The sequence below is a fragment of the Vulpes vulpes genome, chromosome 6, assembly GCF_048418805.1.
Source record: "Vulpes vulpes isolate BD-2025 chromosome 6, VulVul3, whole genome shotgun sequence".
Lineage (NCBI taxonomy): Eukaryota > Metazoa > Chordata > Mammalia > Carnivora > Canidae > Vulpes > Vulpes vulpes.
In genome coordinates this window covers 103,626,016-103,651,488 of record NC_132785.1, presented here as the reverse complement: position 1 = coordinate 103,651,488, position 25,473 = coordinate 103,626,016, and the positions used below count along the sequence as shown (strand labels likewise).

The 25,473-nt window shown below is 49.0% G+C and overlaps 1 protein-coding gene across 1 annotated transcript in view; it reads right to left on the bottom strand.

Annotated features, from left to right (window-relative positions):
* Positions 1-25,473, bottom strand: part of GALNT16 (polypeptide N-acetylgalactosaminyltransferase 16) — a 90,990-nt gene that overhangs the window by 21,647 nt on the left and 43,870 nt on the right. The window contains exons 3-7 of the mRNA XM_026008469.2: positions 9,974-10,131; positions 6,360-6,458; positions 5,194-5,261; positions 4,381-4,446; positions 2,209-2,330 (exon numbers count right to left, since the gene is read on the bottom strand). Of these exons, the coding sequence (XP_025864254.2) occupies positions 2,209-2,330; positions 4,381-4,446; positions 5,194-5,261; positions 6,360-6,458; positions 9,974-10,131 (513 nt within the window). The remainder of the gene's footprint in view (positions 1-2,208; positions 2,331-4,380; positions 4,447-5,193; positions 5,262-6,359; positions 6,459-9,973; positions 10,132-25,473) is intronic.

Genomic DNA, 25,473 nt, shown 5'->3' with positions numbered 1-25,473 from the left:
GAGGAACGAGAGATGGTGTGAGGCCAGGGACTCTGTGAAGAAAGGCCTAGCTGCCTGCTCTGGGAAGACGTTCTCTCCGAGGCCTGGGGCACCTGGCCCTTCTTGTAGGACACCACGGGTTCGCACGAGCTGTCCTGCAGCATCACATCCAGGCTCCTGGAAGGTTCTACCTGGGTCCCACGGGCGCAGTGCTCTCCCAGCCTCTTCCTCTCACATCATGCTGAGCCCTGCTGGGATCTCACCTCCTCAGTGAAACCCTGCCTGATTGAGGCAGGCTGAGGATTTCTTCCTCTGAAGCTGCTCTCCCAAGTACAGGCCAGACAATTCCTGGGGCACCGAATCATATGCTGCCTGAGGTGACTCTTCTGTTGCTGGCTTGAATTGTTGTTTTATTAATTGTCAACCACCTTTGTACATGTCTGAGTCGAGTCTTCCTGGCAGCTTGAGGGCCGGGACTCCTTTCCCTATACAACCTGGGTGTCACTCTCTCATGCCACATCTGCTTCTAGGTCAGATTCACTACTTCCTTCATCCTCCTAGTCACAAAGCCACCTCCAAAACATTGGTGGGTAATGTCCATTTTACTAAAGATTTAGGTTTACTAGTTTTTTTCTTTTTTGGAGGGGTGGGTAGTGATGTTGTTGGTAGCTTATGTTGTAAAAAAAAACTATCAAAACTATCAACTGCCTCGCTCTTGGCTCTCCCTCTACGGAGGGACCCAGGACAGAGCCTCTTCTCTCCCCACATTCTGTGCTGACCCTCAGAATCCTCTTGTCTGCCACTTGGAGCCTCACTCTGCCCTCAGTTCACAACTCATCTCAGGACCGCGAAAGCCTGGGAGGAGGTGGAGCAGGGGAGACCACCCATGGTTTCTCACAGAGCTCTGTGGGGGCCTCGCCTTCACCTTTTTATAGACTTTTTTATTCTGAGATATAATTCATTTTTATAGCAATTTCATTAGCCATAATTGACATATGATAAAATTCACCACTATGAATGGTAAAGTATACAAATTTGATGGCTTACAGCATATTCACAAGATTATGCACCCATCACCCCTATCTAATTCCGGAATATTTTCTTCATCCCAACAAGAAATCCAGCCCCTGACAACCACTAATCTCTTTTCTATTTCTATGGCTTTGTTTTATTCTGGACATCTCTATCAATGGAATCATATAATACGTGGCCTTTTTTGATCGGCTTCTTTCACTTACAGAAATGTTTCCATCCACATTAAATCAGTACTTTATTCCTTTTTATGGCTGAATAATAGTCTATGGTATGGCTATATCGACAGACCTTTGGGCTGTTTCCACATTTTGGCTATTCTGAATAATATTGCCCTGAACACTGCTGTACAAGTTTTTGTGTGGAGTATCTTTCCATGTCTCTTGGGTATGTACCCAGTCGTGGAAGGGTCATGTGGTAACTCCATGTTTAAACTTTTGAGGAACCGCCAGCCTGTTTTCCAAAGTGGCTGCACCATTTTACATTCTCACCAGCGATGAGTGAAAAGGCTCCTACTTCTCCATATCCTTGCCCGCACTGGATATTGTCCATCCTTTGGTTACAGCCATCCTGTAGGTATCGAATGGTATCTGACTGGGATTTTGACTTGCATTTCCCTGAAGTCTGAATCTTTTGAGCATCTTTTCATGTGCTTGTTGGCCATTTGTGTATCTGCCTTGAAGAAATGTCCATTCAAATCCTTTGCCCATTTTTAAGTTGGGTTATTTGTCTTTTTACGGTTGATCTGTAATCACCTCATCCTTCCCTCCACCTGTCCTACCCTTCCCCTTTTTAGCAAACACTAGCGCGTGGTGGGGACCCCCTGTCCTCATATCTCCTTGAGAACACCATTCCCCATCCCCTCCCTCCTTCTCAGGCTTCCCAGCCTTGACCCAAAGCTGCCCCTGCCCCAGCACAGAACCCGCCTCCCCCAGGAGGAAAACACCACCACTCTTCATGGGAGGAGCTTTTAGCTCACCCAAGCTCTCATCCACATAACCCCAAGAGACAAATATTACAATTGCCCCCATTTTCAGAGGAGAAAGCTCACAAACGTGAAGTCACTCTGGGGGAAGCAGACCACTTAGCCCCCTACTCTGCCTATCCAACTTCAAAGACCATTCACACACCCTTATGGCAAGTATATCGTGGGCCCATCCCAAGGGACAGAGCTCCCCCAGGGACACAGGGACTCACCTCCTTCACCCGCTGCAGCATGGGCTGCAGCCACTCAGTGTTCACTTCGCAGTGGCTGTCCAGAAAGGTGAGGACGGCAGCTGTGGCCACATCTGCCCCACGAACTCGGGACCGGATCAGCCCTACCGTGGGAGTGGACAGGGGTTGGTGCTGAGGCGGGGTCAATTTGCCTCCCCATCATCCCTCAAAGTCTCAGGGCTCTGCACCCGTCAGGGGCCAAGGCTTTTTCTGAGTTACCATGATTGAGTTTTACTTTGTATTTGATTATTTCCTCCCTCTCTCTCTTTTGTCTCATCCACTCATCAACTATCACTGTTCCAAGGTCATTCTCTGAATGCCCTCTGCATGCCGGTCACTGTTCTGGGCTCTGGGAACACACTGATGAACAGTCAGGGGTGAGTGGACAGTGCAATAAAGTGTGCTTTGGTACCAAAAGAAAACCAGAAACCACAACTCTTTCCCTTCTACCCCCATCCCCCTGCCCACCACAGGGACTTCCAGGCCATCCCCTTCAGCTGCATCATCATGTGTGACCTGGTGAGAATCTTCTAGACTAAGTCAGGCTGGAGTTAGTATGCCAGCGCCTTCACTTACCTTAAGCATGTTATTTAACCTCTCTGAGCCTGGATTTTCTTATCTAAACAACTCCGAGAGAAAATAATCCCCACCTGTGCGGGAGAGTGCCTGTGTCTAGGAGCCCTACACATGCTAGATTCTGGTCTGCTTCCACCCTCATCCCAAACAGTCTTGCTGATGGCTCACTTTTGGCAGCCAGTCAAAGAACGGCCTCACTTTTGGCATCTCCCCAGGCAGGGCTAGGCACTTGCCTGGTGAGGAGAGAGGAGGCCCATCTGGTGCTGACAGAGCAGCCACTGGTGCCCTAAGAGCTCAGAATACAGTTGCTTCTTGGAGAGATTTCCCTAGCCATACCTCTGCCCTGTACTCTGCCTCTATCCATCGGAGTATTCATCCATCCATCTGTCCCATCCTTGCACTCCACTGGTGGCTAGAAAGCACTTAATAAAAGTTTACACCTGTGTTGGGCAAGCCCCAGGAAACACTATATTCCTAGGCCTAAAGGCACTTACAACCCAGTGCCTAGGAGAAATTTCTCTCTGGCCTCTTCCATGCCAGTTAGAAGGTCTCCTTGGCCTGACTGGTCTTTCTTAATTATGCCCCTCACATCTCTCTCTCTCAAACCTTCAGTGGCTCCCTACTAGTTGCCTTATCAGGTCTAAATTGCCTTTCTCTGGCTTCCAAGGTGCTCTGCTCTCTGCCCTCACTGTGCCATTTCCCCTGCTGACCAGATCCAGATTTCCCAGGCAGGGAGGAGGAGAGGGAGGTTAAGGGTGGCCTCCCTCCTCCATGTTGGAATTCTGGCTCCTCTATTCACCACCCTGGGCAAATTATTGAGCCTTCTTAAGCCCCAATTTCCTTATGTTCAAAACAGGGACAATGAGCTGTTATGAGGAATGAATGTGAGGACACAGGCAAAGGGAATGGCTCCTGTGGGTGAGCACTCAGGAAGAGGGCTTGTTAGTATTACAGGTGTACCCAGGCCTGAACAGTGCTTGTGGCTGCAGAGTCCTAAAACCTGGACTGCCCTGCCTTGTTTCTTTCACCTGTTTCACAGTGCCCCATCTATGCCCCCTCCTGGGGTCTCCATTCGACCCCCATATCATCACGACCAGCATATCCCTGTGGTGGATCCTGACTCCTTAGCTCTCCGAGGGCAGGGACCATGTTTTATACTTCTTTTGTGCCTCCTAGAGTGCCATGTACAATCCTATGCCATGGCTAATGCTCCAAAACACCTCTCAATTGGATTTGAGGTTGCATCTGCTTGATAATGTCCTCTGGTTTTCTCAAAGCATTTCCACAGAGCTTATCTCATTTAACCCTTACAACAGCCATGCAAGGCAGAAAGGGTACTATTATTAACTCAAGAGACAACCCAGGCAGCCAGATGTAGAGCAACTTGCCTACCATCATGCCATGACAGGGGCTGACCTGGGATAGCAGAAGGGTCTTTCCACAGACCTTGGTCCTGGCCCCCAGGAATGCAGCAGGAGCATGCTGGCTTCGTGTGACACGGTGTCAAAAGGGAGAAAGGAGGTGCAGTGGTCTAGACCAAAATGGGTCTGTGATGGCACCCAGGGTCTAGGAACATACCTTCCCGCCGATCATTGCGCAGGCACTTGACCTTGGGGATCCTGGTCAGAAGCAGACAGTCTTCAGCTGAAGATGAAGAGAAGGAAGCAAGCTCATTCAGATATGGGCATCAGACCAAAAGGGGTTTGATCACCCTTGGAACTGACCAGGAGGTGTCTCATAGTAGGTCCAGGGAAAGAGCTGGGGCTGGGGAGGTGCACAGGAGCATGGTCATCTCCAATGGCCAAAGGATTGCCCTGTGCTCCACTCCCAGGCCAGACTGGGGACCGCCTGTACTTAGGGCATTGCCCCCCAGGGGGCGCCAGAGAGCACCAGCAGGTCCGCACAGAGCCAGGTCAACACCAGCGCAGCCACACTTAAGGGACAATCTTCAGTATACGGCCTTTTTTTAAAAAAAAAAAAATGTCATTTCGGGACGCCTGAGTGGCTTAGCAATTGAGCGTCTGCCTTTGGCTCAAGGAGTGATCCTTGAGTCCTGGGACTGAGTCCCACATCGGGCTCCCTGCATGGAGCCTGCTTCTCTCTCTGCCTCTGTCTCTGTCTCTCTCTCTCTATGTATTTCATGAATTAAATAAATAAAATATTTATTTTTAAAAAATGTCATCTCACTGGTGTCCCATGAAAACAACAGCTCTCTTTCCCTTTTTTTGGCACCTGAGAGTAGAGTCAGGGAGGGCACCTACAAAGGAATAAAGATCCCAGTGGGGGTGGAAGGCGGAGGGGCAGAGGTTGCCCATGATATCCAGGGCGGCCTCCACATTCTGGGAAAATGAGGGTTCAGAAGGGTGCAAATAATAGGAGGTGGAAACTTACGGTCTGAACTGAAGTCATCCACTAAAATGATCTCCTGGATCAGGCTGGCTGGAGTTCGGTTCAGGACACTGGAGTGACGGGGACAGAGGAGCCTGGATTTAGGGGTCACCGTCCGTTTACCTCTCCCTGCCACAGGGATCCCCCGTACCCAGCTCAGGGGCCAGCAACTCTCCAAGAGCAGCTTCTCGAAAAACTCCCTGGCCCTGATCAATGGCTGAGGAGCGGCGTGGTCCTCAGGCTCTTCCGAGGACCTGGCTGACCCCACTGCCTGGACTTGCAGGCACCTGCAGGGACCCGTGCCAGATTGTGGGATTGCCTCAGTTTGGTTGTGGGGACTGCCTCAGTTTAGAGGTCAAGACAGGACGACTTGTAGCTGCTCCTATGGCTTAGGCTTAACAAACCCTGCCCTGGTGTAGGGGTGGGGAGGGCAGCACTCAGCTGGCCCTGGAACTACCTGCCAGAAAAGGAATCTCCTTAACTTTCCTTCCCACCATCCTTCCTCTTCCTCTACTCCTTGGGAAGAAAGGAGATCTTTAATCCCTGGAATAATCCAAATCCTATTCTCATTAACGAAATGGGGTGAGGGGTGCCCGGGTGGCTCAGTGGTTGAGCATCTGCCTTTGGTTCAGATCATGATCCCGGGATCCTGGGATCAAGTCCTGCATCGGGCTCCCTACAAGGAGCCTGCTTCTCCCTCTGCCTATGTCTCTACCTCTCTCTGTGTGTCTCTCATGAATAAGTAAATAAAATCTTAAAAAACAAAAAAGAAAGAAAAAAGAAATGGTGTGAGTAGGAGTTAAACTTGACCACAGGGCCAAGTTGAGGAGGACAGAGGGACACCTCCCTCTGAATCGCTGACCGGCACCTACTGGTGGACATCCCATCAACCTGAGGCTTCATGTCCCTCCCTCATGGCTTCATGGCTCCCGACCCTTGAATATCTGCCCTTGTCCTGGGGGACCTGACCTTGTGTTTGTGTGTCCCAATGACAACTGGATTTCCTGCTGATTGATCAGCTCCAGCTTCTTGGAAGGACAAGGACTCCCCTCCCACTGGGTGAGATCTTCATGCCGTCTGGCCCAGCACCCTGTCTCAATGCGCCCACCCAGCCAGGCAGATCTTCCTGAGAACTCCTCGGGGAGCAGCACTGGTGAGATGGGGCTTACCTCTTCACCGTGCGCAGGAGGGTGGAGCGGGCCTCGTTGTGGAAGGTGATGATGACGCTGGTGGCTGGCAGGTCCGCAGAGTAGGACACAGATGGGCAACTGAGAATGGAGCACAGAGGTCAGAGGGCACGGTAAGAGTATCCACAGGGCAGGCTCGAGGCCTTTCTCTGTCCAGCTTGCTGCCCCAGGTAGGACAGGGAAGGCAAGCCTGCAGCCAGGGGTGCACCCTGCCCCTCTCCGCCCACAGTCCACCTCACTCAGCCCACCCGGCCTGGAGTCCTTGGAGAGATGCCACAGGTTGGGGCACCTTCCCAGGCCCGGTCATCTTTACCAAAGACCTACAGACCTTGGAGCCCCCATCACTGAAGTGTTTAGGGGGGCTCTGACCACCATGTGGGGGCAGGCACCCCTCTAGGCTGGGGAACCCAGCCTTGGGCCAGAAGACAGAACTCCGGGCCTGCTGGAGAGAGACAAAATGGGGGACAGGGGCGAACAGCCCCTGTTCCATGTCTGGCACCCTGTAGCTTATTTCTCTTCTCCTGGCTCACGGCACTTGTAGGATCTGGCGAGGAATCACCCCTCTCTTATCCTGCTGTGACTCCCTCCCTCTCACTGCCCAGCGTCAACAGTAGGCTGGTGACCCAGGCAGGGGAGCAGCCTCACTCCTCCTGGAGCACACAGAAGCCCCGAGAAGCCCCGAGAAGCCCGCAGAGCAGTTCCTGCCACCCTGCTCCCTCCCTCAGCAGCTCTGGGATCCTCTTCTCCATCTCACACCACATTTTTAGCCATTGGCTTCCCCCTCCTCAGGAAAAGGAATTAAAACAATCCATTCCTGCCAGCCTTCAGCCCTGTCTCTTCATGCTCCTGGGGCCGGCGGGAAGGCAGCTGGTTTTCACGGCAATCTTCTTTATTACAATTGCTCTCTGACTATTCCAGCAGTAATGGTTTTTTCATTCCAGCATTCACTCCACTGACAGCAGCTTACAGCTGAATTCCCAGGCCCATTTCCTGCTCCGCAGAGCAGACTGGGTCAGAAAGGCAGGAGTTGCACCAGCCTGGGACCCTCATGGGAGGAATCCTGGGAGGCTTTAAAATAATTCTCCATGTATAGGGAAATGCACGTCTGCCCCCTGAGAAGCCAGGCTTCCTGAAGTGGGAGTGGGCTTGGCCTACTGAGATGGGGGGTGCTGGGAGAAACAGCCACTTCCTGGGTTCCCAGCTCCCAGCATTGACCTCTAGGGACCAGGTCCTGACTGTGAACCCCAACCATCTGGTGCCCGGATAGGAGAGAATCTGGATAGTGATGTCCATCTTCCACCCGAAAGTGGCCAACCTACCTATACCCCATCTGGAGGGTGGACCTGACCTCCTCCCAGTCTGCCCCTTCCAACTCTCTCCACTCTGCATTTCTCTAGGATTTACAACTATGATGATGGGGATTTATCCCAGGAGTCAAGAGCCTCTGAAGAGGTCTGTCCTATGTCTGTGTTTCAAGTCTGGGGCTGGTGGGGTTTTATTTGTGATGCTGGTAGGTCTGTCTTGCCTGGTCTCTCTGTTCCTCTTGAGGGAACAGATTGAGATTGAGAGCTGGACTAGGAACTAGCCTGACAGTTTGGAGTCCAGCAGAAGCTGCAGTCTGGAGGGCCAAGGGGAAGAGGATGGCTCACCCCACCAAGTGAAAGCCAGCACCTTGGTTGCTCCACCTCCACACACATGCACTGGCATGCACACACACCCGGATCCACCTCGGGCTTCCAGAAGGGCTGACGGCAATACTGGGGCAGGAAGGGAGGCCAGCCTCACCACCCTTGCCTTGGATTTGAATTGGATTGAACACATTTTAAAACATGCGTTGCCCCAAGAGGAACTCCTCCTTTGATTTCTTCAGTGAACACCTGAGGGGAACTCAGTGGGAGGGAGGGCAAAGGTGATTCAGGCTAACCCTGGATCAGTTCAGAGATGTGGGTCCACAGAAGCAGGCCTTGGGGTCTAGGCTAGCCACGGTCAGGGTTGCCAGGAAAGGTCTCCAAGTAGAGCTGTGTGAACATAGCCTTGTAGGCCCCAGAGCACAGGCGAACTCTGCACCAGGACTGACTGAGAAAGAACTGAGATCTGAGCTGGCCATTGGACCCGGGTGGAGGCCTTTCCAAGTAGCAGGATTATTGTCCTATTTGGTAGCATGAGTTTCTGGAGGCTGGCAGTGCTAGGGTTCCGATACAGTGGGGACAGTCTGGGGCACCCCCAACTCCATGTTCATCTCACCTTGACAGGCTGCCAAGCCCACTGGATTTCAGGCACACCTCCATGAGCAACATGAAAGGTGCTAGAAGCATGTCCCCTCCTGCACCCTTATCTCACATATACCTTCTTTTTTTTAAAAATTTATTTATTTATGATAGTCACACACACACAGAGAGAGAGAGAGAGAGAGAGGCAGAGACATAGGCAGAGGGAGAAGCAGGCTCCATGCCCCGGGAGCCCGATGTGGGATTCGATCCCGGGTCTCCAGGATCGCGCCCTGGGCCAAAGGCAGGCACCAAACCGCTGCGCCACCCAGGGATCCCTCACATATACCTTCTGTGCTGTAGAGTAGCTGCTTCAGAAGGAAAAGCAATCTTGACCTGCATCATCCCCACCTACACTTAGACCAGGACCAGGCAGGTGATAGGTACATAGGCGGGTCCAAGAGCCCATGCTGGTGACTCAAAACTGCAGACACATGGGTGAGTCTGCTCCAATAGGCCCTCACTGCCCCATCTGCACAGAGCACAGAGGAAGCCCCCAAACCAGCCTGGGCTGGCAAGGAGCTTTCTCTGGAGGACAGGACACTGAGGGGAGTCGTGCAGGTGCAAGTGAGGGGGTGGGGTGTAGGCAGAGGAAACGTGTGTGCATAGACAAGAGAGGACAGCGGGGTATTGGACTAAGGGAGCATTGAGTGCTGGCTGAAAAGGAGCAGAGGCTCAGGGCAAGGAGGGGTGGCTTGCACTTCAAGGTAAAGACCTCAGATTGTTCCCATAGGTGAGGGCCAGAAGAGGGGACTGGAAATGGCGACTATAACCTAGATGTGACACATCGAGGGCCTGAACCAAGGATGGGGCATTGATGGCTTGCCCAAGGTTGGTCACTCACATGGAGGAGAGTCAGAGCAGGGATCATCATGGAAGGTTTCCTTGGTCCTGCTCTGGGGCCTCTCCCACCTCCCACACTGAGAGGCCCAAGAGGGAGGCTGGGAAACATTTCTGGGAACTGCTGAGGAAGTGGGGCAGCGGGGCTGGAAGGAGAGAAGAAAAGGGCTTCTGATGGGGCAGTGCACAGCACTCCACTGTTTGCACGGTGCGGGCAGGGCTGGTGGCCCCCTTCACCTCAGGCAGCACCAGCAGGCTCCCCCACCCCCTCCGACTCCCCTGCGGCCCCCCTGGCAGCCTGCTCTCAGTGGGTTCCAGTGAGTGGAGTCAGGAGAACTGAAGCTGAGGGTTTGATTGTCTCAGTAACCAGATTGAGTCTGAGGAAATCTTTCTCATTTCTTAGGCCCACGTTGACTGCAAGGATGTAAGCCAATGGGGGTCGGCCCTTCCCTCCACTTTGCTTCCTCTGCAGCTCCATGGAGGCTGTACCTGTAATGGCGGGTGTCCCGGATGGCTCGGTCCGGGCTCAGCTTGTCACTCTCCAGCTGGTTGAAGGCATGCTGCCTGTAAGGGTCCTCTCCGGCCTTCAGCTGCTTGGCTGCCAGGTACGCCTTCTCATCGAAGCCTCTGGAGGGTGTTCCTGTCACCTGAGACAAAGGTCAGCATCAGAGGGGTCACAGGCAGGAGGATAAAGTAGCCACTGTGTGTTCAGGTCTCACCATACAGGCAGGAGCCAGCTGCTGTTACCTCGCTTGTACCTTATCCCAACTCTGTGAGCAAGAGATCATTATCTCCCCCATTGTACAGATAGGGAAACCGAGGCTCAAGAAGGTTAAAAACAGTAACCCCATGTATACAGGGAGCATATAGGAACCCTCTGTACTTTCTGCTCAACTTATGTACCTAAAACTGCTCTAAAAACATGAAATCTATTTTTTTAAAGATTTATTTATTTTTTCATGATAGACCTAGAGAGAGAGAGAGGCAGAGACACAGGAGGAGGGAGAAGCAGGCTCCATGCTAGGAGCCTGATGTGGGACTCGATCCCAGGTCTCCAGGATTGCGCCCTGGGCCAAAGGCAGGCGCCAAACTGCTGAGCCACCCAGGATCCGAAGTCTATTTTTTTTTTTAAGATTTTACTTATTTATCTGACAGAGAGTCACCCCCTATTTATTTTTTTTAAAGTCCAAGGTGAGGGGCACCTGGGTGGCTCAATTGGTTAAGCATTTGCCTTCGGCTCAGGTCATGATCCCAGGGTCCTGGGAGCTCCACATCAGGCTTCCTGCTCAGTGGGGACTCTGCTTCTCCTTTTCCGTCTGCTGCTTCCCCTGCTTGTACATGCTCTCTCTGTGTGTCAAATTAATAAATAAAATCTTAAAAAAAAAAAAGCCCAAGGTCAGAGATAATAAGTCACAGGTTCTGGATTCAAACTGGTTGTTCTTTTTTTTTTTTTTTTTAATTTTTATTTATTTATGATAGTCACAGAGATAGAGAGAGGCAGAGACACATGCAGAGGGAGAGAAGCAGGCTCCATGCACCGGGAGCCCGACGTGGGATTCGATCCTGGCAAACCGCTGCGCCACCCAGGGATCCCCAAACTGGTTGTTCTGACCCTGAAGGTCATTCTCTTTACCAGTGCTCTTTGCTGGATTTGGAGAAGGTGACCCCCGAGATGAGGTGTCCTGAGGGGAACCACCAACCAAGCTGGAGGTAGCCAAGCAATCTAGAGTCTCCTAGGGATGAACTTGGGCCTGACCGTGGCCTAGGCCTGCAGGAGGTGACCCAGAGCTTGGACAAGCTGCACAGAGAGCTACCTGGGAGGACAAGGAGGCCCTTCCCGGCTTGTGCCAGAGTTGCCAGACCGCAAATGCAGACAATGATGCATCTTCTCAGGGACAGGTGCTTGCTGCTGAAATAGCCTCATGTCGGAGCCGCTGGCTCCCCGGTGCTAAGTGCTGGGGAGTGATGGATGACACACCCCACTCGGTGCTCCCAAAGTCCCCCCACGAAAGACCCTGGGAAGGGACACATCTGAGATGAATGGATAGATGGATGGATCCTGACATCTCATTATTTGAACCAAACTGCTGGCCGGATGTTCCCCAGAGTGCCTTGAAACATCATCAACACTGAGCATATCCTGACTGCAACCCTTCCACCTGCCCAGCAGCCTGTGCTGGAGCTACAGGCCCCCAGAGGCAGGGTTGGCGAGGATGGTCTGTACACAGAACCTCTGCGTGAGGACTCCATCACAGGCCTAGCCCTAGAGGGATGGTCCCTGCAAGGCAGCTGGATCTGGGGGAGAGGAGACCAAGGTGTTCGGTAATGTTGGGGAACAGCCACAGTGGCCCAGGGTGTCCATGTTCCCCTGAAAGCCTGGCCCCAGGCCTCACCATACAGGAAGGCAGAAGGCTCCAGGGATCAAGTATCTCCTTCAGGGCTGCCACTCAGTTCTGTTCCAGCCTCTATGTGCACCCCATCCTGGGAGCCAGCCCCTGAGCACCCTTACACCAGAGCCAGTGAGGGAAGTTTCCTTGTGTTCACCGGACCCAACCCCATGAAACACACAGATGCTCAGGATGGTGACCATGGCTTCGACTGCTACATTGTGATTGGTATTCAGAGTTGGTGCCATGCCAGAGATTGGACAGATGTGGGCTGGAAATCCATTTCAGGAAACACAGAAGGAAGGAAGGAGAGAGGTAGAGGGAGAATGTTTTGACTCAAACCCTGGATTGCTAGAAGGACCCAAGCTGTCCAACTCTGAGAGTGAGCATGAGAGGACCTCTGTGTCCTTCCCACCTGGGAGAAGGATGGCGCTAACTCTACTCCCCCGCCCCGCCGTCCCCACAGTTCTTCCCAGACCAGATCGGAGAAATGGAAAGCAGTCTTCAGTTGATGTCTGAGGTAAAATAAAAGAAAAACTGCAGAGGCTCCCAAAGGGAGAGTATGCCACTTAATTATCCTGCAAGTCAACTGTGGGAAATAACCGTGTTTATTTATTTAGGACTTCTGGCCACTCTGTGGGCTGAAGAAACCTCTGAGTCCTCATCCCACACTCACCCCATCACACAATAAACATTGATTGAGAGTGGCTCATCTACCAGACGTTGGGGCTCTCCTCCACAAGTTTTAAGGCCTATCTGATCATTCATTCATTCGTTTAAGAATGTTTGAATTCATTCATCCTTCATTCAGCCACCCATTCATTCAGCAGAGCTCCGCTGAGCACTCCCTTGTGCCAAGGGCAAGAAGGCTTCTAGACTATTCCCCCATCCCCAGCCTGCTGCCTTTCCCTCATGTGAAGCTTCCTCAGGGCTGTAGAGAATACTGTGGAAGAGCAGGGCTCAGGCCAAGGTTCATTAGAGTTCCTTTCAGGGCTTCAGAACTGAGCTAGTCATCCTCAAAGATGCTGTTCAGAAGTGTCTGCTGCTCCCTCCTACAGACCCACAGCCTGTGACACTCCAAGTGTCCTCCAAGGTTAAAGCCTTCACCTGTGAGCCACCTTGTTAGGAAGGGTGTCCTGCTCCCTCCCAGAGGGCTTAGCTCTGCTTTTGTGTTGACCCAGCATCTGTGGGGCCTGAGTTGAAATATCTGTTGGCCCCGAGTCGGCCAAGTGGAGGGGACACTGAGGAAGGTTAGGATGTGACCTCTGCAGGGCTTTAATTTCCTCTCTATCCAGCGCCTCCCCGGCCTCACCCCATCCCAACCCAGAGCTCTTCTACCTGGTATCTAACCAGTTCACACACCCCATCACAGCTCATACGAAGCTCACACTGCAGCTGGTTTCCTCCCAGCTCTTGAAACTCTCCTCCTTTGGCCTGGTTCTTTGCTCTTGAGACTTTCAGGCCTTTGAACTTAACACCTCAAAAAGAGTTCGTCACTGAAGACCAAAGTTGCTCTTCTCTCGCATTGCCTGTTGCAGAGGTGGGCAGTCTTGACCTCCTGGTCCTCCAAGTAACACATGCAGGGGTCATCCATGATATCCTCCTCAATGTGCCACAGCCTGACCAAGACCACTGCCCTGAGCATCCACAGCGGTGTCCTATGGGCTCCCCACTAATGCTAAATCAATAAATATTTCCTGCAAGTCTAGTATGTGCAGACACTATGTAAGAGGCTGGGAAGATGGAAATAACCTAAAGCAGTATGGACCCAGAAGAGAAATCTAGGAACCTAGATCACCCCTCTCTGCTCCGCCATCCCATGGCCATCGAAAATCATGAAGAAGTCCTCACTCTCAACCTCCGATCATGGGTAGCTGGAGAACTGGCCATGGAAGCCCATTCCACCCCAACCCTAGCTGGAACGGGAGTCCAGAGACGGTGTGTGCACCACAGACTGGTGGCCAGTGAATGCTATCCCCTTCTCCCCTCTTCTAAAGGGGAAGTGAGTAGCTATTCTCCTGTTTTCCCACCCACACTGCTTACTAAGCACGTTGGCGACGGGTAAATGCATCCTTTGGCTCTAGGCTGCAGGACCATGAGGAGCTATATCTGGTTCAGCCTGAGAGACCTGAGATCCTGGGCTTGGAGCCAGTTGGAGCCACTATATGGGACTCGTACTGCTGCCCTTTCTGGAGGGGATGAGGGTGCTTGGAGCTGCTTGTGGATTTCACGTATCACGTGGCACTGACATCTATGTTTTACTTCTCTTTCTTTTCCACTAGATTGCGAGCTCTCCACCTTTGGGCTCCCAGCACTCAGCACATAGTGGGTACTAAGTGGATGTTTGCTGAGTAAAGGAATGAATGAGTGAATGAACAAATGAATGAATACTTAAATATTGTCACAGCTCTCAGTTTCCCTATAATCAACAGGGGAGAAAACGATAGCGAACAAAAGGGATCCTCTGACACATCACATGACCTTCCATGGCTTCTGCTCTTCCTCAGGGCACAGGCCCCGGAGCTCACAGGGGCCCAGGACACTCTATGAGTGGGGGCCCAGTTACCTCCTGGGCTCAGGTTCTGTAGTTGCCCCTCTCTGCTCTGTGCTGGCCACACTAGCCTCCTTATGTTCCTTGAGCCGGCTGGTATCCTTCCCCTCAACCCTTCTGTTCCTTCTCCTTTATAGAAGGCTCTTCCAGATGTCTGGGTAGCTCCCTCTTTCACCTCTCTGCAAGGCTCTGCTCAAACCTCACTTCTGTGAGCCTTCTCTAACCCCTACCTGTAACACCATGATCCCAGCCCCACATTCCCGAACCTCTTGCCTTGTTCTGAATAGCCTTACAGCGCCTAGGGCCATCTGATGTTCTATGAACATTTTGTTTAGTTATTTTATCTTTCTGACGGCTTCTCCCCACAAGAATATAGGATTCACCAGGGCAGAGATCATCTGTTTTGTTTAATCCTGGATTCTAAAACCCGGAACCATGCCTCTTGGTAGGATTCAAAATCAGTGGCTAATGAATACATGAGCGATGAGCTGTCATGACCCCATTAGTCCCCTTTCCCTCCCACACACACGCACTTGGCTAACACACATTACTTGGAACTGAGGTGGACCAACTTGGTGGCAGGGTAGTTTCTGCTTGCCTTGGGGACCTCCTTCCCACTCATATCTCCTGACAGGACTGTTAATCACTATCCTCCTGTCCCACCAACACCTCAATCACCACCATGGGGGGAGTGGGGGCGGGCCACCGGGATAGGCTGATCTATCACCACACTCCAAGACACAGAGATTGGTGAAGCAATTATCGTTTGACTCAATCTGGGCCAATCAGAGTCCACCCTGAGACCTTTCTAGAAGATGAGCTCTTTTTGTCATCACTGCTAAGCCTGGGAGGCAAGTCCTCTTGCTTATTACATGGAGAAATTTTGTCTGGAGAATGAAGCCAAGAAAAAACAATCATAGCCAAGAGACAGAAAGAAAGAGCTATAATGATATTATTTGGGGGCCCCTGGAGCTAGTCATATCTGATACAAATTCATCTTGGGTCTTTTGGTATCCATCTGTACCTATCTGCCTATCTACCTTCCTACCTACCTACCTATCTACTACCTCTCTGTCTTTTTTAAAAAGAGATTTTATGAGAGACACAGAGAGGCAGAGACATAGGTAGAGGGAGAAGCAGGCTCCCCGCAGGGAGCCCGATGCGGGACTCGATCTCCAGACCCGGGATCATGCCCTGAGCAGAAGGCAGATTCTCAACCACTGAGTCACCTAGGACTACCCACCCCCCTTTTTTTGTTTAAACTAGTTTGAGTTGACTATCCTCTCTAATAACAAAAAATTCAGAGATGTCAGTCCCTCAGTCATTCCAAAGAATAGAAAACCACTCTCCTAAAGTAAGAAATAAAAACCAAAAGATGAGCCACTGATGACAATGACACAGTTTGGTGGCAGCTATTCTAAGATACCAGGCTGGTCCCTGGCCTCTGGCCCAGTGACTTGAGCCTTCTCCGGCAGCCATGACTGTGGTCAGGCTTTGGGGTAGGGGGGTTCCATCTGGATCACAACTTAGTCCCTTGAGTTGCCCTGGCAAGGAAGGAGGGTTGGGAGATGGTGAGTGACAGCCTGCTGGGCCTCCCAGAGCCCACCATCCTCCTCCAAGAGCTCTTGGCTGATGTTTAGACCCCCTAGTCTGTCCTTTTGGAAAGTGCCCGACCCAGTACTTCCACGTCCAACAAGGTCAGTCACACATGAAATCGTTTAAGCTGAAATAATGACTCTGCTCTATAAAATGGGGAGAATTATTTCTCATCTTGGAGAGTTTTATTTTCAGTCCGTCACTTCAATTAAACTTTGAATCTTGCCTGGCTGGCTTCAGTTTTTTTTCCACCTAGATTTGCTTACTTCTTCTTGACTGCTAAATTTAGGAAACAAACAGCAAAGGGAAAGGTTTCAAATGAGAAAGGAAAATATTTTCCACATCATTTTTATCAAAAAGGGTTCAGCCCAAATCCCTCAGCCCTGTAAACTTTCTTTTAAAACATACATGCACCTCTAAACTGGAGATTTAAACAACTCAAACTCCTTTTAAATAATTGCTGCCTAATTTCCTTTTACTGCCAGTAAAACAGGTACCTGCTGGGCTGGCCTTTCACTCAAGTTCAATGAAACTACAAATAAAAAGGCCCTGGTTCTATTTTATGGATGGCTCCTGACTTTTTTCCTGAGTCTGCTCTAAACCCCAAACACCTGGTGAACAAAATGTGATTCCCAACCACTCCTCACTCCCCTGGGAACAAAATCTCATCTGATGCTGTGTCCAAAGTTGAAAGACTGCCATTCATCAGGAGGGCTGGGAAACAGAGCACATGATTCACCAGCTCTGAGCGCAAGGTGTCAGGTTCCACCTCTCCCAAATTAAAAGGTGGGTCCCATAGGGCCTCCCCACAAGCCACTGGGTTCTGGGGAAGCAGCCAACCCCGCCTGGCCTGCCAGCACTCCTATCCAACCAGACAAGATGCTGGGGGTGGCATAGGGCTGGGGACCTTGGCTTGGGTACAGGAAACCTCACCTAGGGTATTGAGGGTCCCTCAGGGGCCTGACCCAGACATGTCCCCATTTCCCCTTTCACATGGCTTCCAAAGCAGTTATGTAAGGGTTACCAGCCTGATGGCTCTGGGATAGAACACTGGTGTTTACTGCTCTCTGGCCTTGGGAAGTCACTTACCCTTTCTGAGCATGTTTCTTCATCTGGAAAATGGAGCTTATTGAGGGGATTAAAAGAGATGATGTAGATAATGCACTTAGCACAGTGTCTGGCACATAAATTATAATTATTTTTTTTGCAACATAAATTATAATTATTAATCATTATTAGCTCGCCTGCCTTTTGACCACTCGTTTTCAGCCTTGGCGGCATGTTAGAATCCAAAGAATCGGAAGATTTTAAAAATCCCGATATCCAAGCCCTACCCAAGACCAACTCAGAATCTCTGGAGGTGGGAGGCTAGTATCCGGAGCTCTTAAAGCCCTCCTGGTGTCCCAATGCACTAACAGGCTGAGCTGCTGCTTTATATAGATGCAGGATGGTGAGCAAGCACTAGTTATGGGCTGGTGAAATCACAGGACCAAGGACTAGAAGGGACCTTGGAGGCTATCTCCCCTGACCCCCTTCCCAAGGAACCTCACCTTGAGTCTGGGTTTTGGCCTTTGTTTATACTGCTTCACCAACAGCAGAGCCAACTGGAACTCAGCTGGAGCCTTCCTTGTTACTATAGAAACTACAACCTTGCAACACAGGCCCACAGGCCCTAGAGGCTCTAGCTTGCTTACATACCAAGGAACACAGGGTAAGGGCTGCCTGGAAAGCCCACCTTGGGCTTCCAGTTAGATTTGCCACCACCACCTGATTTCTCCAGGGATGCTGATAACCTCACAGCTATATGACACCAGTGGTCTCAAGAAAGAGGGGAAGTGCATTCCCCAGATGGTCTCTGTTTAGGTTCAGGGAGATTCCAAGTCCATTCAAGCTTTCCACATCCCATTTTCCACACTCTGCTGGGCCCAGAGCTCATCTAGGGATGGAGCAAGTCTGAAGGTGGGCAAGGCTAGGGACGGGCAGTGGGATAGCCCGGTTTATCCAGTGTGAGAAGCGCATTCCCGGGTCTGTGAAGGGTACGGGAACCCTGCAGTACCCCACACCCCACCCCCGTCACCGCTGCTGTCGAGTATAAGGAGCAATGAGGCCTCTCCTGCAGTAATGAGCTGATGCCCCCTGCTCCCTGAGGGCCTACTATGAACTGGGTGCTAGGCTAGATGCCTATTTCCAGCTTAAGCAGTCCTGCCAAATGGGTGCTCCTCTGATTCTGCTTTTACAGAAGTGGAAACTGAGGGACAGGGAGATGAAATAACATGCTGGGTCACACAGCTGTTGAATGGCTGGGCCAGGCCTGGAATTGAGGCTGTCTGGCCGCAGGACCTCAGCACAAAGCTTTCTCTGTATGTCTTCAGACTACTCCTAGGCACAGATGTGCTTGGCACCCCCTTCTGATTCTGAGTCCCTCAGCTCCAAAACAAGCTGGCCTCTGGTGCCCGGAACACAAGCAAGCCCTGACAAGTGCAGGCTGGAGGCTGCCTCCCCACTGGGCTCAGGGTGCAGAGCATCAGCTCATGGCTCAGATGCAGACTTGCCCAGTGCTGTCATCTCTTGGCTTGACATGGGCATGGAAACACTTCTCTGCTCTGGCTAGAAAGGACATGGAAAAAATGAAAAGTATAAGCATTTGTATTAGTCAGACCAAAACAGCACATAACCAAATTTCCTTGGGTCAGTCCCGGCCCTCCTGGGTCTTCTCCGCCAGGCACTTCCTCAGGGTCCTGATGATCGTTTTTTTTTTTTTTTTTTTTTTAAGATTTCATTTATTTATTCATGAGAGACACAGAGAGAGGCACAGAGACACAGGCAGAGGGAGAAGCAGGCTCCATGTGGGACTCGATCCCGGAACCCCGGGATCACGCCCTGAGCCAAAGGCAGACGTTCAACCGCTGAACCACCCGGGCGTCCCAGTCCTGATGATCTGTAGCTGCAGTCACAGAAAAGGAGGACAAGGCCAATTCCTGTTCAGGTTCTCATCCGCTGGATGGTACCACCTCCCCTCCAACCCCACCCCAACATTGCTACGTTCTGCAGCCTGCAGCCAAGAGAAAGGAAAGGAGCAGAAAGAACTGCCCAAGACGGGGTCACCTCAGGGCTCCCCAGACCCCCCAAACACCTTCCAGCCAACACACGGTGCAGATCACACCGGTGTAATGTGTCAGTGTTCGTAGGTTATCGTTGCACTTCCAGTGCTTCATATTCAGTCTACTGAACTTGAACCTATCAGATATATATTTTTAAAGATTTTATTTACTTATTCAGGAGAGACACAGAGAAAGGGAGTGAGGGGGAGAGAAGAGGATTTAGCCGGAAGAATTTAAACACGAGTGAATAATCAGGAAAAATCTGAAAAAAAAATTGAAGATAGGGAATATATCTACCAGATATTAAGACATATGAAAGACTGCAGATTTATATAGCAAGATACTACTGGTATAAAGCCAAACAAATCAATAAAAGAAAACAGAGGGGTTAGAAATAGAACCAAGTACATATGGAGGATTGGCACAAGATATAGTTGCATTTCAAATGGCAGGGGAAAGGAAGAGATGTGCTATTCAGTAAATGATGTTAGGGAAAGTGACCAGACAATATGGAAACAAATAAAGCTGAATTCATTTCTTAAATCAAAATAAATTCTAGGTGGCTCAAAATTTAAATTAAAAAAAAGAACCTAGGGGTGTCTGACTGGCTCAGTTGGTGAAACATGTGACTCTTGATCTCAGGGTTGTGAGTCCCACGTTGAGTGTAGAAATTACTTAAAAATAAAAATCTAAAAAAAATAAAAATAAAAATAAAAATAAATAAATAAAAATAAAAATCTTGGGACACCTGGGTGGCTCAGTGGTTGAGCATCTATCTTTGGCTCAGGGCGTGATCCTGGGGTCCTGGGATTGAGTCTCACATCGGGCTTCCTGCGTGGAGCCTGCTTCTCCCTCTGCCTGTGTCTCTGCTTCTCTCTGTGTGTCTCTCATGAATAAATAAATAAATTTTTTAAAAAGAAGGAATAATGGGGATCCCTGGGTGGCTCAGCAGTTTGGCACCTGCCTTTGGCCCAGGGCGCGATCCTGGAGTCCCAGGATCGAGTCCCACATTGGGCTCCCGGCATGGAGCCTGCTTCTCCCTCCTCCAGTGTCTCTGCCCCTCTCTCTCTCCCTATGTCTATCATAAATAAATAAATCTTTTAAAAAAAAGAAGGAATAAGTTATGTATATACATTGTGATTCATTTTGTATAAATAGTTCATAAATACATGCATATGTAAATGCATAAATATATCTGGAAAAATATATGGCAAACTGGTAAACAGTGGTCACCTCCAGAAGGTGGCACAGGAGTGGGTGGGCTGGGAGACTGAAGAATTTTACCTTTTCCTTTATACAAGCCTTTTTTTTTTATAAATAAGTATTCTTTTATAATAAGATTCTTTTTTAAAAATTTTATTTGAGGAGAGAAAGAGCACGAGTAGTGGGGGTGGAGTGCAGATGGAGAGGGAGAAGCAGACCTCCCCTGTCCTGAGCATGGAGCCTGACTCACTAGATCCCAGGACCATGGGATCATGACCTGAGCCCAAGGCAGATGCTTAACTGAATCAGCCACCCAGGTGCCCCTACAATAAAAATCTCGAAAAAAAAAAAAAACCCACGAACCTTAATTTTTCTCTACCTAAGATAAAAGAATTGAGCTAAATTGTCATCATCAACATCATCATCTTCAGAATGAATCTCAGATATAAACAAGTAGATGAAAAGTAAGCCCTTCCTCATATGAAACACCTGGAGGCAGAAGTATCAGCCAGGTACAGTCACTCCCGATGCAGAGGAGGGGAAGGGAAGTTGCAGGGGAAGAAAAATAATTTTCCCTCTATCTTTCTGAGTTCTTAGCTGAGACTCCTGTGACAAAAGACAGATAAAGAATTCTGGGACCCAATTCCAACATGGCAGGGTTTTCCCCATGCCATTAACAAGCAATTCTCAGACAGCAACCTGGCTGTCATTACAGTTCAACCCAATTCTGACCCTGTCTACCTAGAGACGGCCTCAGATCCCACAGGTGGAGGGCTCTGTCCCACAGGACGGTCCACCACTTCACATGCCAGTCACAAGCCCAGGTTGTTACTTGTACTTCAGATGAACTGGCTGCAAACCCACCACCCCCTCCTGGGGTTCAATTACTTTGGGAGAGCCACTCAGAGCTTACTACATCATGAATTTATTACAAAGCCTACTGAAGGATACGAATCAACAACCAGATGAAGAGATACATAGGGCAAAATCTGAAACAAAAGAGCTTCTGTTCTGGTGGAGCTTGGGTGAAAGCGTTCTGGTTCCCCAGCCAGGCAGCTGTCCAGACCCCCTCCTTTTTTTGTTTTTATGAAGGCCTCGGATTACATAGGTATGATTGATTAAATCATTGGCCATTGGCAATTGATTCAACCTTCAGCCTCTTCACCCCTCCCCAGAAGTGAGGGGTAGGGCTGAAGGGTCCACTCTTCCAGTCACAGTTCAAGGTATTCGTTCCCCTGGCAACCAGCCCCCATCCCAAAGTCACCTCATTAACATGACTGAGGACAGGAGACCCGTTAAAATAAAACATGCTCCCATTGCTCTTATCTCTCAGGAAATTCCAAGGGTTTGGGAGCTGTGAGCCAGGCACCATGGACCAAGACCAAAGATACATTTCTTACAAATTACAACAGATTAACAAGAGAAAAACAAACAGAAGTCCATTAACATGTATACATGGGAGATACCCAGAGAAAAATGAATAACTCCCCGAGGCACTCAGAATTCAGGATTACACATCATCTTTTTTTTTTCAGATTTTATTTATTTATTCATGACAGAGAGAGAGAGAGAGAGAGGCAGAGACACAGGCAGAGGAAGAAGCAAGCTCCATGCAGGGAGCCCTACGTGGGACTCAATCCCGCGTCTCCAGGATCAGGCCCTGGGCTGCAGGCGGCGCCAAACCACTGGGCCATCGGGGCTGCCCAGGATTACACGTCATCTTAACAGGGAAAGGGGCAGAGGATGTAGACCTCTTAGGGGAGAGGAGATAGTTTTTAGGAAGATGAATGGGCCCTTAGAAGACTAGGTAGGAGGAATGATGATTTATGACAGTCTGTCCATGTGCGGTGTTGACTTCTAGTCTTCTCTCCAATGATAAGAGTCAATCTTCCTTGGTTGCTGAAACTCATGGGAAGGGGATTTACAACCAGTGAGTTCCTTTTGGAGGATAACTGTTTAGATAGTTTAGATAATTCAGAGAAAGCATCTCCCTGCATTTGCTTGTTTTCAAATATCTACAGCTCAAAATAATCAATATACCAGAGTAACATATTTTGGGGGGTGTTTTCTGTTACCCTTCAAAGTGGAGGCGAGAGGGAACAATATCTGGTAGCTGAGCCCTAGAGTGTGTGAGTGGGTGTTGTAGCAGGTGAATTCAACTGTTCAGGTAAAGCCTGGAGGCCCAGCTTGATTTCTCCCCAAAGCACAAGCCTAACAACTGAAGATAGGGTATGGGGGGAGGGCTAAGAAGGCAAGCCCTGGTCATAGGCCAGTAACCTCACCTATAATCTAGGCACGGACCACAGAACACTCTGAAGGGGTTGGTACTCAGGCATTTCCTTTATCTTTTGTCTATTTTTAGCTTTTTTAAAACAAAAACCAAAACAAAAAACCTTCTGTAAAGTGCCTTGTATGGAGTGCTTAGCTTAGTAACTTGGTTGAAAGGGGCAGGCAGGCCAAGGAGAGCTGAAAAGGGCTGCCAGTCAAGTCCCTCAGGCTAGTCCACAAGCCATTCTGCAGGCCTGAGGTACCCTCTGCATTTCCACAGCTGCAGAAAGGAGGTAATGATGCTTACTGCCCAGGGGTTTTGAGCACATTAAATAAAATCATTGTACCCTGTCCACATCCAAGGAAGGCCCTCTCTTGATGACTGCATAAAAGGAGGAGGTTTGAAACAGATGAGCAAAGGAGAAAAAAAGAGAGAGGCAAACTATGAAACAGACTCTTAACTATAGAGAACAGACGGATGGTGACCAGAGAGGAGGGGGGTGGGGGGATTGGTGAAGTAGAGGGCACTTTTGTCGTGATGACCATTGGTGTTGAATGGAAGTATTGGATCACTATGTTGTACACCTGAAACTAATATAACCCTGTATGTTAACTAACTGGAGTTTAAAGAAAAACTTAAAAACAGAGATTCAACAATTAAAAAACAAAAGGAGGGGGTTTGAGCAAGATGCTCTCTGACGCCTCTTCCATCTTAAACATTAAATGATCTGTAACAACACCCATTCACCCCATCGTTCTTTAATTAGTATTTATTTCAGATTCTGGAACCCCTCTGAAGAGCCAAGAGCTTCTCTGTATATGACCAATTGCTGTTCTTGACACACAGTGTGCTCAGGGGATGTTTGTCACGTCAAGAAAGTATATACATGGTGCCCCAGAGATCCCAGCTCCATAGCAGCTGCAAGAGCGATCAGCAGCTCTGAATAGGTGTCACCAGAAGAGTACCTGCTTCCTCCTTAAGCTTTGGACAAGAGGTACAAATACATAGGATCTCTAGAGTGAAAAAGCTGCAGGATGTGTGTTAGCCTGGGAGTCCCACCAGTGGCTCCTGCCAAGTGCATGAGCTGGGCAGATGCACATGCTAGCTTTGAGTCTGGGAGGGACAGAGATGTGTGTTTCATTGCAGTTGAAGAGTCTTTTGTGGAGAATGACATTGTTGTGGGTTAATGGTGGGTAGTGCTTTTCTTCCTTGAGTAATATCTTTGAATATTACATTAAATTGTTTTTAAGCCACCAGAATGGTTATTAAATTAGTACCCTTTTGGAAAACAATCTGGCAGTACATTTCTAGTGCTATATCCTTTGGCACATGGCCTTTTCTATTTTATTCTATCCATTATCTTCCCCAGCCATGGCAGGATGCCAGTTGGGCCCCAAATCTCCCATATATCCAGAAGATTTAAATTTAACCTTCAGAAGGAGGGAGTAACTTAAGTAAATGTGCCCTCTCATCTAAGATTCTTGTTTTGTTTTTTTGAAGATCTTTTATTTATTTGACACAGAGAGAGAGAGAGAGAGAGAGAGAGCATGTGTGCAGGAGAAAGCTAAGCAGGGGGAGAGACAAAGGAGAGGGAGAAGCAAGCTCCCCACTGAGCAAGGAGCCAAGTCAGGGCTCTATCACAGGACTGAGATCATGACCTGAGTGAAAGGCAGATTCTTAATGTACTGAGCCCCCCAGGGACCCCCTAGGATTCCTGTTTTATTTATTTTTATTTATTTATTTATTTATTTATTTATTTATTTATTTATTGGATTCCTGTTTTAATCACACAATGAATCATAGACAAATATTAGGCACAAAGATGTTCACAATGGTCTTATTTATAAGAATGAAAATTTGAAAACAATCTAAATGTCAACATTGGGGGAAAAATAGGTAAATTGTGTTCCATCAATTGAAAAGAATATTTAGTAGCCATTTATAATGATTGTTATAGGCTGTGGGGAAATAAGCATGCTCTCATTCTTTATCAGAGGGAGTATAAACTGGTACAGATATTCTAGAGGTAAATTTACCAGTACATATCAAGGGTCTGAAAATGATATATACATAGGATTCAATTTTAGAAATCCCTCCTAAGGAAATTATTAAAGTGGGTTCCATTTATAACAGCAAAAGATTGTGGAGGAAAAAAAAGACCCTAGATTTTCAGTAATAGGGAATTGATTCAATAAATTATGGTACAGCCTTCAATAGAATACACTGCAATTACTTAAAAAGATGTAGAGCTTTATTTTTTTTAACATGGAAAGCTGTTCACCACTCAAAGTTAAGTGAAGAAAAGCAGGCTAGAAATTAATATGGGCATTGTGACTCCATTTTTGTTTATCTGGATGTTCTAATCTGTCTTAATGAATAATTATTACCTGTGAAATCAAGAAAAAAATAGCATTAACAGTATTAGCTCTGAAAGCTCTGGAGCAGCCCAGAAAAATGCTAGTAATGGGAGGAGAGGGAAAGGATATAAATCGTAGACGCTTGGTGACTGCAGCCTTCTGAAAATGATGGAGCTTGACCAGAAAGGCGTACTGAAAAATAGAAATAGTGGTTTGTTAGAAGGGGGAGATTATGGATGATTTTCTATCCTTTTGGTTATTACTATGTTTATGTAATGTTTATTTTTAAGTGGAAAAAAACCTCCTTTGAGACTTTTTCCTCTGTGGCCTCTCCCCTCCTTGGAATGGTTGTCTTTATGGAATGCAACCCTGCTTACTAAAAATAATGCCTTCAGTGGGGCTAGTTCTGTACAGCTTACTTTTCCTTCTCCGGGGTCAAGTGTGTCACGGTAACCCCTTCTCTTTTTAGGCCAGCACATCTCTACCCTGTCTCTTTACAGCTCTAACTCCTGACCCCAAGCACCC